Source organism: Daphnia pulicaria, chromosome 4 (assembly GCF_021234035.1).
Source record: "Daphnia pulicaria isolate SC F1-1A chromosome 4, SC_F0-13Bv2, whole genome shotgun sequence".
In the NCBI taxonomy this organism is placed as follows: Eukaryota; Metazoa; Arthropoda; class Branchiopoda; order Diplostraca; family Daphniidae; genus Daphnia; species Daphnia pulicaria.
Window position 1 is genome coordinate 741,380 of NC_060916.1, and position 16,803 is coordinate 758,182.

Genomic DNA, 16,803 nt, shown 5'->3' on the forward strand with positions numbered 1-16,803 from the left:
AATCACGATTGTACGAATCCACACGAATGGTATTTAAGATAATCAAGAATAGAGTTTCCTCTCATTTAAAAATAAGTAGCCTTAAAAGATTTATATGACGAATTATTAAAAGTTCTAATGAAGGGATGGCGAAATATGCTTTATGCGATTTCAACTGCGCTTTTGCTGCTTAAAGATTGAGTGTTGAATTTTTAACGAAGATATCTCAACGCCTTAGCCGATAAAAACTTAAAAGGAGAGCTCTTAATTCGCTTTCTACTCAAAATCCGTCGCACAGGTGCAGAAACCAGAATTTCGAGTATGTTTTAAATTTGTAAAATAACTTTGAAAAACTAAACAGAACATTTTAACAAATCAAATTATTCCATACTACACACTAGTTTAATTTAAGATTAACAAAAATTATCTATTAGTAATTAGAAGTACCCAAATAGTCTTCAAAAACGTTTTTTTATTGTCCACCTTGAGTTTACAAGTGCGTGAAGTATCAGTTAATTCTAAGCAATTTCTTTTATGACATCCTCTACTTGCTCCTTTGAATACATATGGAAAGGCTGGTCGGGAGTAACGGCTGCAACTTCAACATTGGTTGAGCTCAATTTCTCTTCCATGACTTGCTTCAAGATAGTCAAAGCAGCTTTCATTGCTGATTTAAGAGTCATAGACTAAATATAAAGAAAAACATGAATGATTTTGATTTTTTTCATTGAAATATTTATCTTACTTTGTTATATGCCTCTTGGAGTGACTGTTGAGCACCCTCACTTCCTGATCCAATTGCTTTCGCATCATATTGAACATAGGTTCCTGAGGGATCCATGTGGAACAACTGAGGGCCCTTCTCATCAATCCCAGCAAATAGAATAGCTACACCAAAAGGTCTAAATAATTGCAATGAAGGTTGTTAATAAGAAAGCTAGCATTTAACAATTTTCACAAATTTTACCTAGACATGGCATTTCCATCATCATCAGAATCTCCAAACTGAATTGCTAAATTAGAAACTGCCTGGGCTACAGATTCAACACTCATCTTTTCATCATATGTAAACCAATGATTTTGGGCTTCAACACGAGCACGATCTACCATTGTTCGCGAATCTGCCATAAGACCACTAACAGCACATCCTAATTTTAACAAAATTGACAATTCTTATTAAAAATGTAATAATACAAATCAATTCTATACTTGCCAATATGTTTATCAATTTCAACAATTTTTTCAATTGTTGTTGGTTCCATGAGGGGTGAGGTGATTCGTTTTTCAACAGCAAGCACTACTCCTTCTGAAGTCTGAATTCCGATGGCAGTAGAACCTAGTTTGATGGCTTCAATTGCATATTCAACCTACATGTTTCAGACAAAATTACAACTTCAAGATAGGTTTTAATACATTTCTCAGTGTAAATGCCGGGCTACCTGGAAAAGACGACCTTCTGGTGAAAAAGTATTGACACCACGGTCATATTCGGATCTTGTTAGGAACATCCTGATTTTGACGCAAAACTGCAATAGAATTTAAATAAAATAAATGAATGTAATGCAAGATTCAACTTGTCTCCACTGCAAACCAACCTGAGTTATGTTTCGAAAAACGACTTGTCACTTCAGAAACTGGTGTACGGCTGGCGTGCGGCAGTTGTTTTTACGTCGAAAAACAGCGAGATCTGTTGAACAATTATTGAAACAAACTTCCGCGCCTTATTTTAAATCAATGGAATATTGAAACAAACTTCCGCGCCTTATTTTAAATCAATAGAATATTTTGCATTATAAATCTATTCATCTTTTATCTTTTATAACAAATAAAGCGTAGTATGAGAATAGATCAAGCTCCTTTCGTGAGAATAGATCACGCTCCTTTCGTGCTATCTACAATGACAATGTTCAGTTGTTACAATTAAGCAGCTCACAACTACTGCTACTTAAAAAAAGTAAAATGAGGAAAATCAATAAAAGAAACTGATTGAATTTTTGGCAAGCTGTATTGCTAATTATTTACTAAGAGGTGATAGAACGAGGAAGTAATGATAAAACAATACGCATAAAAATGCGGCGGTGCATATAAAAACGTAAACAAAGACCATAAATCGTTTAAGAAATTCAAAATTTCCTGTTTTTAATGATGATGGGTTACGAGCTGAAGTCGGATGCCAAAAAGCAGCAATAAGTGCACATCTGTAAGCAGTTCCAAAGTCCGAGTAGACAAACACAAGAGCGGCATTCTCCAATGTCACAGGACGGACAATATCGCCTCTGGATGACAACGATGATTGCAACAAAAATCATGACAAGAACAATAATACCGATAGGAAGTATTAGTCCGTAGATTATCCATGAGTGATCAGGCCCTTAAAAAAATGTGGAAATGTTATTAATTAATGCCCAAATTTTTATCAACGCGATGGGACGTTGCATTAAATTTTTAAAAAGGAAAAATACCTGTAATAAAAAAAGAAATTTCTTTCGATACAGTTTTGTTATCGATTTTTGAGTTGCACTTAAATTCTCTGTGAGTAGTTTGGCGGTTAACATTGAGAAGTTCTAGTCGACTTTCGTAAACTCCCAACTCGTCATTAGTTAAGCTGATTTTAATGCCTTTGATTTTATGTTGGATAAAGTAAAAAATGTTAAAATAAAATCTTCACACTGTAAAAAAGTGATCAAGTTTTCTTACCTTCAGATGGGCCCGTCTCATTAATTCGTTTTAGTGTACTCATATCGAATTTTGACTTGAAAAACCATTCGGGAGGAGAAGCAAATTCGGGATTGGTGTTAGCACGACAAATTAATGTGACATTGTTTCCTTCCCATGGAACAGCAACGTCGTCAACTCTGATCAATTCTATTCCTATTTTCGGGGTTTAATTAGTGAGTTCAAATGAGGGTTAAGGCACATTCCACCGGACTTTAATTATAATACATCACAAATACCTTCAACGAAAATCTTAAAAAATATCTTCGTGCTGATGTTGTTGACTGTTCCGATGCACTGGTAGTCACCAGTGTCTCCAAACGTCGCTTGATGAAGTATCAATCCGCGTTTAGATTCCATCAACCAGTTTGAATTGGGTTCAGATAATAAATTCTATTAATGTTGAATAATTATATTAACATAATATCGTCTTGCGAATAAAATTTGAGTACTCGAGAATTGCGGATGAGCGAGACGGTAACATTAGGATGAGTGGACTTGCACGGGACAAGGCCAGAATTTCCGTGTTCAAAAATAAAGGTGCTGTTCTTCATGCCATCTTGTTGGTCGTAAATGAAAACATTATTTTCATTACCTAAATGGACAATCAATTAACTTGATTTACACGAGTTATTGTGTTATGAACAAGCTATAACAAACTTGAAACGTAGACGTATTGTTTCACTTCATAGTTCTCGTCACGCAGACGAAACAAACGCACGGTACAACCGAAATATCCAGTGTCTTTGGTTTGGACGTTTGTGAGGGTCATCGTCGATATCATGTGCGTTCCGTTCTTAACATACGTTTGACTAAGGCGGTGGCTTGCATCGCTTAACTATAAAAAAAATAATAGAAAAAAATGAACGTTTGGAAAAGGCAAAATGTTTCAATAAAACTTATGAGGTGATTTATACTTCCGGATGTTTGGCAACATAGCCGGGCAGTTGCCACGCCTGCCACAACGAATTGTCCTTGTATAATTAGTAAATTGCTCGAGGTCGCGAAGCGACCGAAGAGCAGTTATGATTGTATGTATAATAAAGCGAGACCTTAACTTATAGTGTTGACACTTGTATTTAGCCCTTTCAACGCAAACAAAAACAAAAGAATAACGATATGGTCCGCCTCAGGACCTCAACGCCCCCTTTATCCTCAGACCTTTAAGGCTCGGGAAATCTTCTCAGGGCCGCTGATCCAAAAGAGTAGGCCAACTATTCACCTTTTCTGCTGGTTACTGCCAAATCCTCTTCCTCTGAAAGGAATGAAGAAAAACGATTAATAAAGTTAGGAGCGGGTTGGGGGGGTACCTTAACCTAAGTTAAGGTCTCGCTTTATTATACATACAATCATAACTGCTCTTCGGTCGCTTCGCGACCTCGAGCAATTTACTAATTGCATGTAAATCGCTCGACCTTAACTTATAGTGACTTCAAAGCACGTTAACCAGCCAAACCACTGGCACCACCTAGCACATGGCTAGCCACGCTTTCTTTCTCGATTGGCCGACTGTAATGCTTGGCGAATACGCTTTCGGACGACCAGTTGCCCGAACGCAAAATTGTTTCGATTGATAAACCCGTCGCCACCGCCTTAGATGCGGCCGCCCCACGGGTGGAATGCGCTGAATAGATTGACGTGTCAATTCCTGCGTCGCCCAGAAAATCTTTGATCCATCTGGCCACCGTTGAAGCGCCGATCGGAGCGTGGGGGGATTTAATACTTAACATGAGATTAGAGTTAGAATCCTTCCTGAACTTGCGTGTTTCTTTACAATAACAATCAAGACACGAGACTGGACAGACGTTTGACAAAACCGTGAGCTTTTTTAAGGAGAAGATCGCTCCTGCTGAGCTAGGTGTCTGCGACTTTCTGAGCTTTGACAAGGCGAACTTCACTGCCGGCCCTGAGAAAACCATAGACGAAAAATCAATAGATGCGATCTCCGAGACCCTAAACAAGGAAGTGAGAGCCAACAAAATTACTAATTTCTTTGATAAAACTGTTAGGCTCAACCCGCTATCGGGGCCTAGCGACTGGATATAATCCAAAACTGTATCTGTGCTCCAAAACCCAGTATACTTTGGTTTGGGAGGGGAAGAATTAAAAATTCCTTGCATCAGTTTGACAACCAGAGGGTGTTTACCTACATCCCAGCCCTCTATCTTTTCCAGCGTACCGGACAACATTGACCGATACACATTTATTGACCTGTACGCTTTACCTTCTTCGAAAAGATCCGATAAAAATTTCAAAATCAAATTTAGAGTAGGAGACAAGGGATTTTCACTCCTCTTAGAGCACCAATGGAACCAAACGTTCCAGGCACTTTTGTAAGTAGCTGATGTGGTTTCGCGATTGCTGGCCAGGAGTAATTGCACCACTCCCTCCGAAAGGCCTCGGTTTTCATATCGTCGCCTGATAAGGTCCATGCGGCCAACAGGAGGGACCCTCGCACTAGGAGTGGGTGGCTGGTGCCCGTCGCGTCCAGCAACAGGTCCTCGCTCGGTTTCAAAATGCGGGCCGGCCGACAGGACAGCTCCAAAATCGTTGGCCACCACGGCTGGGACGGCCACACTGGGGTTACCATCAGCACGTCCGCTCTGTCCCTCCTGATCTTGATCAAGCATCGGTGGATCAGATTGAACGGGGGAAACGCGTATCCTTTCAGATTCTTCCAATTCTGAGTGAAAGCGTCCAACGCCACCGATTCCGGCTGGGGTTTCCAGCTCATAAACCGCGCCACTTGCCGGTTCCAATGGGATGCAAATAAATCCACTTCCGGTGCCCACAGTTCCGACAGCTGGGAAAAGATGGACGTCTTGAGTTTCCAGTCGCTGGACTCCCGTTTCCATCTGGATTGCAGATCTGCGAGAGAATTCAATATTCCAGGGAGATGAACTGCGTGGACCGACATTTTTCTACTCTCGCACCAACACATAATGTCCGCCGCTATATCGTTAAGACTTTTCGAACGCGTCCCTCCAGCTTTGTTTACATAACAAACGGCCGTGGAGTTATCCATCATTAAACGAATAGAAATTCCCTCCAATTGACTAGTGAAGGCTTTGAGAGAGTATAATGCCGCGAGAAGCTCTAATTCATTGATATGCCTCAGCCTATCTACTTCCGTCCAAGGGCCCCTTGTCGAGACCCCATTAAGCACGCCACCCCACCCTGAGTTTGATGCATCCGAATAGATGGTCAGATCGGGATCCACCGCCAACATTGGCTTTCCGTTACATTTAATCAAATTAGCAACCCACCAGGACAAATTGATTTTAGAGCCGTTGTCTAATAAAACCAAAGAATTTAAATTATTTTCGAACCGGACGCCACCATCAATATAGAGCCTCTGCAAATCTCTATAATGGGACTGGGCAAAAGGAACGGCCTTGATCGCCCAAGCAAAAAGACCGAGGACTTTAGCAATCTCCCGTAAAGGTGCGGAACTTTTCGACAACAAATTTTGACACAGACGAATGATTTCGTCAACTTTTTCCGTGCGTAAGGAAAGCGACAGGTTACGCGAGTCTACAATTAACCCCAGGAATTCGATTACTTGGTGGGGGGTGCCGATAGATTTCTCTACATTTATCACAAAACCACATTTTTCTAAAAGCTCCGTGGCAAACAAAAATTCCCGCTCCGCCTCCTTTTTGCAAGAATTTAATAGCAAAATGTCGTCTAAATAGATGACAAGACGAAAACCTTGGGACCGTAGGAAGGTCACAATAGGTTTAAGAATTTTAGTAAATAAAAAGGGGGCGGATGTCAGACCGAAGGCTAGCGTTTTGAATTGGAAAAGTTGCCCCCCCCACCTGATTTGAATAAACTTTCTGTCTTCTTGGTGAAGAGGCACGGTAAGATATGCGTCCTTCAGATCAATTTTTGTAAAAAAATCGTCGGGACGAATGATCTCTTGTAAAGAACTAACCCCTTCCATCTTAAAATGAGGGGAACAGACAAATTTATTTAAAGCTTTCAAGTTTACTATCGGCCTAAACCCACCCGATTTTTTGGGAATAATAAACACCCCACTGACAAAACATTGCTCCGATTCTTCAACCGGCTCAATAGCTTCTTTTCTTACAAGATCCTGAATTTCTTGATTACAGAGCGCCCATTGACTCTCCCCCATTTCCATGTTACTTTGGTTACGAGCTTGAAACGGGCTCGCCAAAAACTCTAACTTTACACCCTGACTGATGCTTTGTAAGATCCATGGATCACTCGACAAACATTTCCAGGAATCAACAAAATGTCTTAATCTACCTCCCACAATGGGCGGAGGATCTAAGGAATAATTAGGCAAAGATAAATTTTCCGACCTGATTGAGTGGTTTCCTCTGCTCCTGTTAAAGGTGCCGGATGATCCGCCGTTATAGCCGTTGCTATAGCCTCCTTGGCCGAAATTTCCTCCACGATGAGATCTTGAGGAGCCACGATAACCGCTGCTGCCCGCTCTAGGCCTTGATGACGAGCCATGGCTGCTACTAATGCTTCTAAGAGTTTGGTCGTCTGTTGCCTCCTTCACCATGTTCTTGATGAAGTGTCGACCAAAAAGCGAAGCGCACTCCCGCGGCTTGAAACGGTGGGGCTCCTTCAACAAGGAGAGAAATTTCGGATCCGAAACTTTCAGCAAGTTTTCCCGTCGGCTGGTAGTCACATTGTGAAACGTGTGGCCCCAGAGACGCAGGGCCGTATCCGCTGCTTCTGCCAATGGAGAATCTTTCAAATCTGCGGATTCCGCAATTTTTTCTCTCAGGAATAAAAGCGGACGCGCCACATCCAAAATTTTGTACTGTTCAGCTTTCAGGGACCTTTCCGTAGCCTCCGCCTTGGACATCTCTGGAGTTTTAATGTCTTTGAAGCGGCGCGAAAAAGAAGAGTCTACCTGGGGACAAACTAAATCAAAACCAGAGTTAGGGAAACTCGGAATGAAACTATCACGAAGATTTCTGGCTTCCGGCGCGCTTAAAGAGGTTGTCATCCAGTTCCTGAAGACCTTCATTCTCTTCCTGGCCACCGTGAATTTGAACTGCTTCGATTCTTGACCCGGCGGCTGAACTGGCTGCCTATCTCCTGGCTGATCCTCTGCTGGCTGCTGCCCATCTGCCGGTTGTCCATCTCTTGGCTGATTTTGTTGAGCTCGCCGTTCTTCTGACTGCTCTCTCCTTAAACGATCTTCTTCCACGATTCGCTCCAACCTTTCTCTAGACCGTTCCCTCCGTTCACGCTCCAACCTCTCCTGTTCTGCCTCGTCTGGAGCTCGAGATCCGCGACGTGGGCTGCGAGAACGATCCGGCCGATCTTGGGCTGGACGACGCTCTCGTTTTGAACGACGAGAACGGCGAGAGACTGAAGAATCACTTTCCGAAGATGACGAAGTTGAACTATCTGACGGCATGACCGTTTTGCGTAAGAGCCGAAAAGCGTCTAGAATAAAGGGGGCGTTGAGGTCCTGAGGCGGACCATATCGTTATTCTTTTGTTTTTGTTTGCGTTGAAAGGGCTAAATACAAGTGTCAACACTATAAGTTAAGGTCGAGCGATTTACATGCAATTCTGCATCTTCAAAGATGCAAGTCAAGGTAATGTTGGAACCTACAGCAAACACTTGCTCTGGAATATCCGGAATTAAACGGATCTGTCGGGCAGAACATTGTTTGGCTATCAGGATCAAGTGCATTAAGAGTAATCCACCTATCCATCTCGAATTGGCTGATGAAATGCAAAGTCGAACAAAAGGTTGAGGAAACATTTGACAAATGATAACACAACAGAATAAGTTTTCTCACTTTAAAATAAAATTCTAGATTCACTATACTCTCAGATTAAGAGGGCTATCAATTATTACTGGAAAGATTTCAAAACTTTTCAAAGAAGAAATCGTAATGACAATATAATACTCGCAGCAGTTCGAATACTACGTCGCATATCGATATTTCGAAACGAACAAAAAAAAAAAACAGTGAACCAGGGGGAGCTGCGGGGGCATTCTCAGAACAATTTTTACCGCGATCATACCCATACATGGTAATTCTTCAAAGCCTTAGGCATATTCCATTTTGAAAGTTAAAATACTTGATTTCCTGTGGTTATGAAACACATATTCGGGGGGGGGGGGGGTGATGTCGGAACGTACAGCAATCAGCATTTGCTCTGGAATATCCGAAATGAACCGGTTCTGCGTTGAGCAGAACATTGTTTGGCTAATACCAGGATCAAGTGCACTATACACACTATACGATTAAGAGTGACAAAACACACCTAATACAACACACCTCCACAAAAAAGAAATAGAAATGATTTGAATACTTGACAAGCAGCGATGCAATATTTTGAAACGGACAACAAACGACAGTGAACAAGGGAATAAGGTTTTCTCGAACAATTTCGTATGATGCCCAATAAGGAAATTCTTTGAAAACCCCAGGCATTGGTAGTAATTCAAAGAAACGGGGTTTACTACAAATACTTGTTTCTCTGGTTGCTTATAATTCGGATTAAAGTTGTGGGTTTTCCTATAATGTCATCGGGTTTTCCGATTAATCGGTCAATAACTTCGCCAATCCAAAAACATCGTTTGATGTCGCAATTTCTTTAGCTTCATTGAGTTTAACATAAGGAGCATTCAGATTAAGATAATGAGAGCTGACGGATGACTCCATATGTTTGCTTATAACTTCCTCAATTTGGCCAAATGTTGGTCTCTCTTTTGGTTCTGTTTTCCAACAGTTGGTCATAATTTCTCCCAAAAAACTAGGTGCAGTTCCTGGTTTCTCCATGCGATATCCATTTTGAATTTCTTTGACGAGATGATGGCCCGCGTCCAATCCTAAAATATTTGAATTTCATTTCCAAAAAAGTTATATAATCAAGGCAAGTGAATTAGTAGTAAATTTTAGAAACTCACCTGGACATTGAACTTTTCCTAGAGAAAAGAGTTCCCATAAAAGAACTCCGTAAGACCAAACGTCTGATTGACTAGAATAAATGCGATCCGTCAGGGATTCAATCGCCATCCATTTAACCGGCATCAGTCACTATAAAACATCAGAGGCCAATCAGTAGTTCACTTCACCTTTACCTGGACAAAATAATTATATTTTACCTGTTCCTTTTTTTCGTAATTTCCATCGTAATACATTTTACGAGCCATTCCGAGATCGGCTACTTTAGCCACTCCATTGTCAGCTAACAAAACATTACGGGCGGCCAAGTCACCGTGAAGAACCTGTTAGATTAACAAAGTGTTCTGGATTCATAAGCTAATTAAGGAAAAAAAAGTATACCTTTACCTTTTTTTCAGCTAAGTACTCCATCCCTCGGGCAACTTGAAAAGCCCAAGAGATCAAATCCCGGGTAGATATTGATTCATTCGAATCAGCATTATCCAATACGTCTTGTTGGCATTGCGAGAGCGGTTTAGGTTCTTCAGAATCAACAATCGATTTACTAACTGGTAAGAAGAAGAAAAAATAAATTTTAATGTCGAAGTACAAGAAAGTGTTTTTACTCACGTGAAATATCGAGATTGGACATTTCAATTGTCTCATTTGAATCACATCCTGTCGAATTTTGAACTGTTGATACAGTTTGCGATTGCGATTGTGTGTCAAAGTGCGTGTCTGACATGTCTTCCGTGTCGTTTTGTGTCTTCAAGTTACCAAACTCGTCTAGTTGATTGATGAAATGATTTCGGTGACGAATCAAGTAGCTTTGTAGGTTACAGAATCGACAGTATTCAACAATGACCAACAATTCTCCTGTATGAAGAAAAAGAATTCAAAACGTGCGATTACAAATTTTACTCGGGTTGCCCATACCTCGATGGATTCTTTTGGTGCAAGTTCCCAGTAAATTCACCACGTTAAGATGCGACCCGATGTAAATGAGAATTTTCATTTCACTGACGAGTGCTTCTAAAGCAGCGATGTCGGTTTCGGACTTGACCATTTTTACCGCCACAGTTTTAACGTTTACACAAGTGTTATCAACGGAATGGTCGTTAGGATTTTTCACTCCAACAGCTTCAGCTTTGAGGACTCGTCCAAAACAACAAGCGCCAATCTGCTTCCCTGCATTCCTTTATAGCATGTTAAATATGATGCAAATTTATTTATTTCCTAACAACGTACCGAGTTTTAAGCGGTTCCTCGGAAATTCCCATCGTCTATCGTAAGGGAGACCTTTTTAATACACGCGCAATTCGGGGGGAACCGACGCACACTCTTTCTCGTCTAATGTTTCATCGATGACGGGGCGGTACTGCAGAGTGACATCTCCTTTCTCCTGATCACACCAGGAGAGTGTGTGCTTGCGCCAGTGCTGATCTAGAGGTTGCTTCTATTGACCTCCCATCGGCTTCTTGAAGTCGTATTCATAGACACAATCTTTGAAGTTTGAAGTCTTCGCGGGCATGGGCACCGCGAGATTCCTTCCTGGCTTCAGCTATAGATGGTCTGAATGCCGTTAAACATGAGGTTTTGGAGCTCAAGTGTCCCAATCAAATAAGAATTCTTGACCAGACCAGAACAATAAACAATCATCATATGTTAACCAATGATTTTTCATGACAGTAGAACCTAGTTTGATTAGCTTCAATTGATATTCAACCTATATGTTTTAGACAAAATTACAACTTGAAGATAGTTTTAATACATTTCTCAGCACAGGTACAAATGCCGGGCTACATGGAAAAGACGACCTTCTGGTGAAAAAGTATTGACACCACGATCATATTCGGATATTGTAAGGAACATCCTGATTTTGACGCAAAACTGGAATAGAATTTAAATAAAATAAATGAATGTAATGCAGGATTCAACTTGTCTCCAGTACAAACCAACCTTAGTAATGTTTCGAAAAACGATTTGTCAGTATTGTCATTTGTCAATTGTCACTTCAGATTTCAGAAACTGGTGAACGGCTGGCGTGCGGCATTTGTTTTTACATCGAAAAACAGCGAGATCTGTTGAACAATTATTGAAACAAATTTTCGCAACTTATTTTAAAAAACAATCAATGGAATGTATTAGAAATCTACTCATCTTTTATACAAAATAAAGCGTAGTATGAGGATAGATCACGCTCCTTTCGTGCTATCTACAATGACAATGTTCATATGTTACAATTAAGCAGCTCGCAACTACTGCTAGTCTGCTACTTTAAAAAGTAATTAAAATGAGGAAAATCAAGTAAAAGAAACTGTTTAAATTTTTGGCAAAATGTATTACTAATTATTTACTAAGGAGTGATAGAACGAAGAGGTACAGATAAAAAGAATACGCATGAAATTACGGTGGTGCATAAAAAACGCAAACGAAGAACGTAAATTGTGGTGTAGAAGTTAAAAATTTCCTGTTCTTAATGCTGCATTTCAACGAGCTTAAGACGGATGCAGCAAGGCAGTAAATAAAGGCAAATCTGTGAACAGTTACAAAGTCCGAATAGAAAAACACAAGGGTTGCATTCACAGGACGGACAATATCGCCTTCGGATGACAACCATGATTGCAACAAAAATCATGACAAGAACAATAATACCGATAGGAAGTATTAGTCCGTAGATTATCCATGAGTGATCAGGCTCTTAAAAAAATGTGGAAATGTAATTAATTAGTGCCCACAATTTTATCAACGAGATGGGATGATGCATTAAATTAAAAAAAAGGAAAAATACCTCTAATAAAAAAAGAAATTTCTTTCGATACAGTTTTGTTATCGATTTTTGAGTTGCACTTAAATTCTCTGTGAGTAGTTTGGCGGTTAACATTGAGAAGTTCTAGTCGACTTTCGTAAACTCCCAACTCGTCATTAGTTAAGCTGATTTTAATGCCTTTGATTTTATGTTGGATAAAGTAAAAAATGTTAAAAGAAAATCTTCACACTGGGAAAAAGTGATCAAGTTTTCTTACCTCCAGATGGGTCCGTCTCATTAATTAATACATAAATTCGTTTTAGTGTACTCACATCGAATTTTGACATGAAAAACCATTCAGGAGGAGAAGCAAATTCGGGATTGATGTTGGCACGACAAATTAATGTGACATTGTTTCCTTCCCATGGATCAGCAATGTCGTCAACTCTTATCAATTCTATTCCTATTTTCGGGGTTTAATTAGTGAGTTCAAATGAGGGTTAAGGCACATTCCACCGGACTTTAATTATAATACACAAATACCTTCAACGAAAATCTTAAAAAATATCTTCGTGCTGATGTTGTTGACTGTTCCGATGCACTGGTAGTCACCAGTGTCTCCAAACGTCGCTTGATGAAGTATCAATCCGCGTTTAGATTCCATCAACCAGTTTGAATTGGGTTCAGATAATAAATTCTATTAATGTTGAATAATTATATTAACATAATATCGTCTTGCGAATAAAATTTGAGTACTCGAGAATTGCGGATGAGCGAGACGGTAACATTAGGATGAGTGGACTTGCACGGGACAAGGCCAGAATTTCCGTGTTCAAAAATAAAGGTGCTGTTCTTCATGCCATCTTGTTGGTCGTAAATGAAAACATTATTTTCATTACCTAAATGGACAATCAATTAACTTGATTTACACGAGTTATTGTGTTATGAACAAGCTATAACAAACTTGAAACGTAGACGTATTGTTTCACTTCATAGTTCTCGTCACGCAGACGAAACAAACGCACGGTACAACCGAAATATCCAGTGTCTTTGGTTTGGACGTTTGTGAGGGTCATCGTCGATATCATGTGCGTTCCGTTCTTAACATACGTTTGACTAAGGCGGTGGCTTGCATCGCTTAACTATAAAAAAAATAATAGAAAAAAATGAACGTTTGGAAAAGGCAAAATGTTTCAATAAAACTTATGAGGTGATTTATACTTCCGGATGTTTGGCAACATAGCCGGGCAGTTGCCACGCCTGCCACAACGAATTGTCCTTGTATAATTCTGCATCTTCAAAGATGCAAGTCAAGGTAATGTTGGAACCTACAGCAAACACTTGCTCTGGAATATCCGGAATTAAACGGATCTGTCGGGCAGAACATTGTTTGGCTATCAGGATCAAGTGCATTAAGAGTAATCCACCTATCCATCTCGAATTGGCTGATGAAATGCAAAGTCGAACAAAAGGTTGAGGAAACATTTGACAAATGATAACACAACAGAATAAGTTTTCTCACTTTAAAATAAAATTCTAGATTCACTATATACAGTACTCTCAGATTGAGAGGGCTATCAATTATTACTGGAAAGATTTCAAAACTTTTCAAAGAAGAAATCGTAATGACAATATAATACTCGCAGCAGTTCGAATACTACGTCGCATATCGATATTTCGAAACGAACAACAAAAAACAGTGAACCAGGGGGAGCTGCGGGGGCATTCTCGGAACAATTTTTACCGCGATGATACCCATACATGGTAATTCTTCAAAGCCCTAGGCATATTCCATTTTGAAAGTTAAAATACTTGATTTCCTGTGGTTATGAAACACATATTCGGGGGGGTGATGTCGGAACGTACAGCAATCAGCATTTGCTCTGGAATATCCGAAATGAACCGGTTCTGCGTTGAGCAGAACATTGTTTGGCTAATACCAGGATCAAGTGCACTATACACACTATACGATTAAGAGTGACAAAACACACCTAATACAACACACCTCCACAAAAAAAGAAATAGAAATGATTTGAATACTTGACAAGCAGCGATGCAATATTTTGAAACGGACAACAAACGACAGTGAACAAGGGAAGGTTTTCTCGAACAATTTCGTATGATGCCCAATAAGGAAATTCTTTGAAAACCCCAGGCATTGGTAGTAATTCAAAGAAACGGGGTTTACTACAAATACTTGTTTCTCTGGTTGCTTATAATTCGGATTAAAGTTGTGGGTTTTCCTATAATGTCATCGGGTTTTCCTCAGGAAAATGGTTAATTCAGTAATGATATTCATTTTAATCTAGTCTTATCAGTTTTCAAGAGTTATTTCATTTACAGGTTACAGCAAGTAGGCGATTAATCGGTCAATAACTTCGCCAATCCAAAAACATCGTTTGATGTCGCAATTTCTTTAGCTTCATTGAGTTTAACATAAGGAGCATTCAGATTAAGATAATGAGAGCTGACGGATGACTCCATATGTTTGCTTATAACTTCCTCAATTTGGCCAAATGTCGGTCTCTCTTTTGGTTCTGTTTTCCAACAGTTGGTCATAATTTCTCCCAAAAAACTAGGTGCAGTTCCTGGTTTCTCCATGCGATATCCATTTTGAATTTCTTTGACGAGATGATGGCCCGCGTCCAATCCTAAAATATTTGAATTTCATTTCCAAAAAAGTTATATAATCAAGGCAAGTGAATTAGTAGTAAATTTTAGAAACTCACCTGGACATTGAACTTTTCCTAGAGAAAAGAGTTCCCATAAAAGAACTCCGTAAGACCAAACGTCTGATTGACTAGAATAAATGCGATCCGTCAGGGATTCAATCGCCATCCATTTGACTGGCATCAATCCCTATAAAACAAGAGCGGCAAATCAGTAGTTTACTTCACCTTTAGCTGGACAAAGTAATTATATTTTACCTTTCCCTTTTTTTCGTAATTTCCATCGTAATACATTTTACGAGCCATTCCGAAATCCGCTACTTTAGCCACTCCATTGTCAGCTAACAAAACATTACGGGCGGCCAAGTCACCGACTCACCGTGAAGAACCTGTTAGAATAACAAAATGTTCTGGATTCATAAGCTAATTAAGGAAAAAAAAAGCTGATGTCTTTTACCTTTTTTTCAGCTAAGTACTCCATCCCTTGGGCAACTTGAAAAGCCCAATAAGAGATCAAATCCCGGGTAGATATTGATTCATTCGAATCAGCATTATCCAATACGTCTTGTTGGCATTGCCAGAGCGGTTTAGGTTCTTCAGAATCAACAATCGATTTATTAACTGGTAAGACGAAGAAAAAATAAATTTTAATGTTGAAGTACAACTACGAGAAAGTGTTTTTACTCACATGAAATATCGAGATTGGACATTTCAATTGTCTCATTTGAATCACATCCTGTCGAATTTTGAACTGTTGATCCAGTTTGCGATTGTGTGTCAAAGTGCGTGTCTGACATGTCTTCCGTGTCGTTTTGTGTCTTCAAGTTACCAAACTCGTCTAGTTGATTGATGAAATGATTTCGGTGACGAATCAAGTAGCTTTGTAGGTTACAGAATCGACAGTATTCAACAATGACCAACAATTCTCCTGTATGAAGAAAAAGAATTCAAAACGTGCGATTACAAATTTTACTCGGGTTGCCCATACCTCGATGGATTCTTTTGGTGCAAGTTCCCAGTAAATTCACCACGTTAAGATGCGACCCGATGTAAATGAGAATTTTCATTTCACTGACGAGTGCTTCTAAAGCAGCGATGTCGGTTTCGGACTTGACCATTTTTACCGCCACAGTTTTAACGTTTACACAAGTGTTATCAACGGAATGGTCGTTAGGATTTTTCACTCCAACAGCTTCAGATTTGAGGACTCGTCCAAAACACCCAGCGCCAATCTGCTTCCCTGCATTCGTTTATGGCATGTTAAATATGATGCAAATTTATTTATTTCCTAATAATGTACCGAGTTTTAAGCGGTTCCTCGGAAATTCCCATCGTCTATCGTAAGGGAGTTGGCAAATTTGTTCTTCTATCGTGAATTCGTCATTCATTGCTTTAGGGTTTCCCCTAAGTAATTTTTCTGCTCCAGGAAATACAATCCCTTTCTTTGATTTAAAATGAAATGAAAGATGAATGAATATTATGCATCACTCGTAGACTCACCTTATCATAGTACAACTTTACTCCGATGCCGATCCCAACTAGAAAGAGTAATATAGGCACTATTCCGGCGATGACGATTGTATTAGCGTCTCCTGTCCTTCTTTCCGGCTCTTGGGTAAAACGAAATTGGAACGAAACGATATACACTAAGTTTTATTTCTGTATAGTAAAATATAGCTACCTTTAATTTGAAAAGAAATCCTATTGGAAACAGTTTGATTTTTCACAATCGAACTGCACTGGAATAGAGTGGGAGTATTTAGAGTAACGTCAAGCGTCAAACGTCAATGATTTTT

General features: G+C 39.7%; 6 protein-coding genes across 6 annotated transcripts in view; 1 reads left to right on the forward strand and 5 right to left on the reverse strand.

Annotated features, from left to right (window-relative positions):
* Positions 1-16,803, forward strand: part of LOC124336387 (calcium uniporter protein, mitochondrial-like) — an 878,707-nt gene that overhangs the window by 183,190 nt on the left and 678,714 nt on the right. The gene's annotated exons all lie outside the window — the stretch shown is intronic.
* On the reverse strand, positions 432-1,663 carry LOC124336429 (proteasome subunit alpha type-5-like). The gene is made up of 6 exons (XM_046790237.1): positions 1,575-1,663; positions 1,419-1,505; positions 1,193-1,346; positions 947-1,127; positions 725-881; positions 432-665 (listed from the first exon to the last, which is right to left on the reverse strand). The coding sequence occupies exons 2-6, from the start codon at positions 1,485-1,487 to the stop codon at positions 498-500; spliced, it is 729 nt and encodes a 242-aa protein (XP_046646193.1). The 5' UTR covers positions 1,488-1,505; positions 1,575-1,663; the 3' UTR covers positions 432-497.
* On the reverse strand, positions 1,966-13,944 carry LOC124336235. Its single transcript, XM_046789962.1, has 8 exons — positions 13,560-13,944; positions 13,303-13,480; positions 13,095-13,237; positions 12,882-13,035; positions 12,616-12,801; positions 12,381-12,536; positions 12,193-12,289; positions 1,966-2,253 (listed from the first exon to the last, which is right to left on the reverse strand). The coding sequence occupies exons 1-8, from the start codon at positions 13,821-13,823 to the stop codon at positions 2,133-2,135; spliced, it is 1,299 nt and encodes a 432-aa protein (XP_046645918.1). The 5' UTR covers positions 13,824-13,944; the 3' UTR covers positions 1,966-2,132.
* LOC124336393 (fibroblast growth factor receptor 1-like) lies at positions 9,359-11,678 on the reverse strand. The gene is made up of 8 exons (XM_046790184.1): positions 11,549-11,678; positions 10,838-11,479; positions 10,526-10,785; positions 10,220-10,465; positions 9,998-10,158; positions 9,811-9,933; positions 9,613-9,742; positions 9,359-9,534 (listed from the first exon to the last, which is right to left on the reverse strand). Exons 2-7 carry the CDS (start codon positions 10,867-10,869, stop codon positions 9,740-9,742), a joined length of 825 nt encoding a protein of 274 aa, XP_046646140.1. The 5' UTR covers positions 10,870-11,479; positions 11,549-11,678; the 3' UTR covers positions 9,359-9,534; positions 9,613-9,739.
* Positions 14,700-15,313, reverse strand: LOC124336670 (fibroblast growth factor receptor 2-like). The gene is made up of 3 exons (XM_046790457.1): positions 15,266-15,313; positions 15,068-15,197; positions 14,700-14,989 (listed from the first exon to the last, which is right to left on the reverse strand). The coding sequence occupies exons 1-3, from the start codon at positions 15,311-15,313 to the stop codon at positions 14,700-14,702; spliced, it is 468 nt and encodes a 155-aa protein (XP_046646413.1).
* On the reverse strand, positions 15,262-16,395 carry LOC124336671 (vascular endothelial growth factor receptor kdr-like). The gene is made up of 5 exons (XM_046790458.1): positions 16,308-16,395; positions 15,996-16,247; positions 15,696-15,935; positions 15,465-15,628; positions 15,262-15,396 (listed from the first exon to the last, which is right to left on the reverse strand). Exons 1-5 carry the CDS (start codon positions 16,393-16,395, stop codon positions 15,349-15,351), a joined length of 792 nt encoding a protein of 263 aa, XP_046646414.1. The 3' UTR covers positions 15,262-15,348.

Bases quoted from the DNA above. Each gene is read 5' to 3' on its own strand.
- LOC124336429 (XM_046790237.1), bottom strand. From the start codon at position 1,487: ATGTTCCTAACAAGATCCGAATATGACCGTGGTGTCAATACTTTTTCA. The intron at 1,128-1,192 runs GCAAGTATAGAA...TGTTAAAATTAG, and splicing joins TGAAATTGATAAACATATTG to GATGTGCTGTTAGTGGTCTT. The intron at 666-724 runs GTAAGATAAATA...CTTTATATTTAG, and splicing joins TCCAAGAGGCATATAACAAA to TCTATGACTCTTAAATCAGC.
- LOC124336393 (XM_046790184.1), bottom strand. From the start codon at position 10,869: ATGGGAATTTCCGAGGAACCGCTTAAAACTCG. The intron at 10,159-10,219 runs GTGAGTAAAAAC...TCTTCTTACCAG, and splicing joins GTCCAATCTCGATATTTCAC to TTAGTAAATCGATTGTTGAT. The intron at 9,934-9,997 runs GTAAAGGTATAC...TTAATCTAACAG, and splicing joins AGTACTTAGCTGAAAAAAAG to GTTCTTCACGGTGACTTGGC.
- LOC124336235 (XM_046789962.1), bottom strand. From the start codon at position 13,823: ATGTTTCCTCAACCTTTTGTTCGACTTTGCATTTCATCAGCCAATTCG. The intron at 13,036-13,094 runs GTACTCAAATTT...CAACATTAATAG, and splicing joins CGCTCATCCGCAATTCTCGA to AATTTATTATCTGAACCCAA. The intron at 12,802-12,881 runs GTATTTGTGTAT...CCCCGAAAATAG, and splicing joins TTTTAAGATTTTCGTTGAAG to GAATAGAATTGATAAGAGTT.
- LOC124336670 (XM_046790457.1), bottom strand. From the start codon at position 15,313: ATGGCTCGTAAAATGTATTACGATGGAAATTACGAAAAAAAGGGAAAG. The intron at 15,198-15,265 runs GTAAAATATAAT...CTTGTTTTATAG, and splicing joins ATTACGAAAAAAAGGGAAAG to GGATTGATGCCAGTCAAATG. The intron at 14,990-15,067 runs GTGAGTTTCTAA...CAAATATTTTAG, and splicing joins AGGAAAAGTTCAATGTCCAG to GATTGGACGCGGGCCATCAT.
- LOC124336671 (XM_046790458.1), bottom strand. From the start codon at position 16,395: ATGAATGACGAATTCACGATAGAAGAACAAATTTGCCAACTCCCTTAC. The intron at 16,248-16,307 runs GTACATTATTAG...AAACGAATGCAG, and splicing joins GAGGAACCGCTTAAAACTCG to GGAAGCAGATTGGCGCTGGG. The intron at 15,936-15,995 runs GTATGGGCAACC...TTCTTCATACAG, and splicing joins CACCAAAAGAATCCATCGAG to GAGAATTGTTGGTCATTGTT.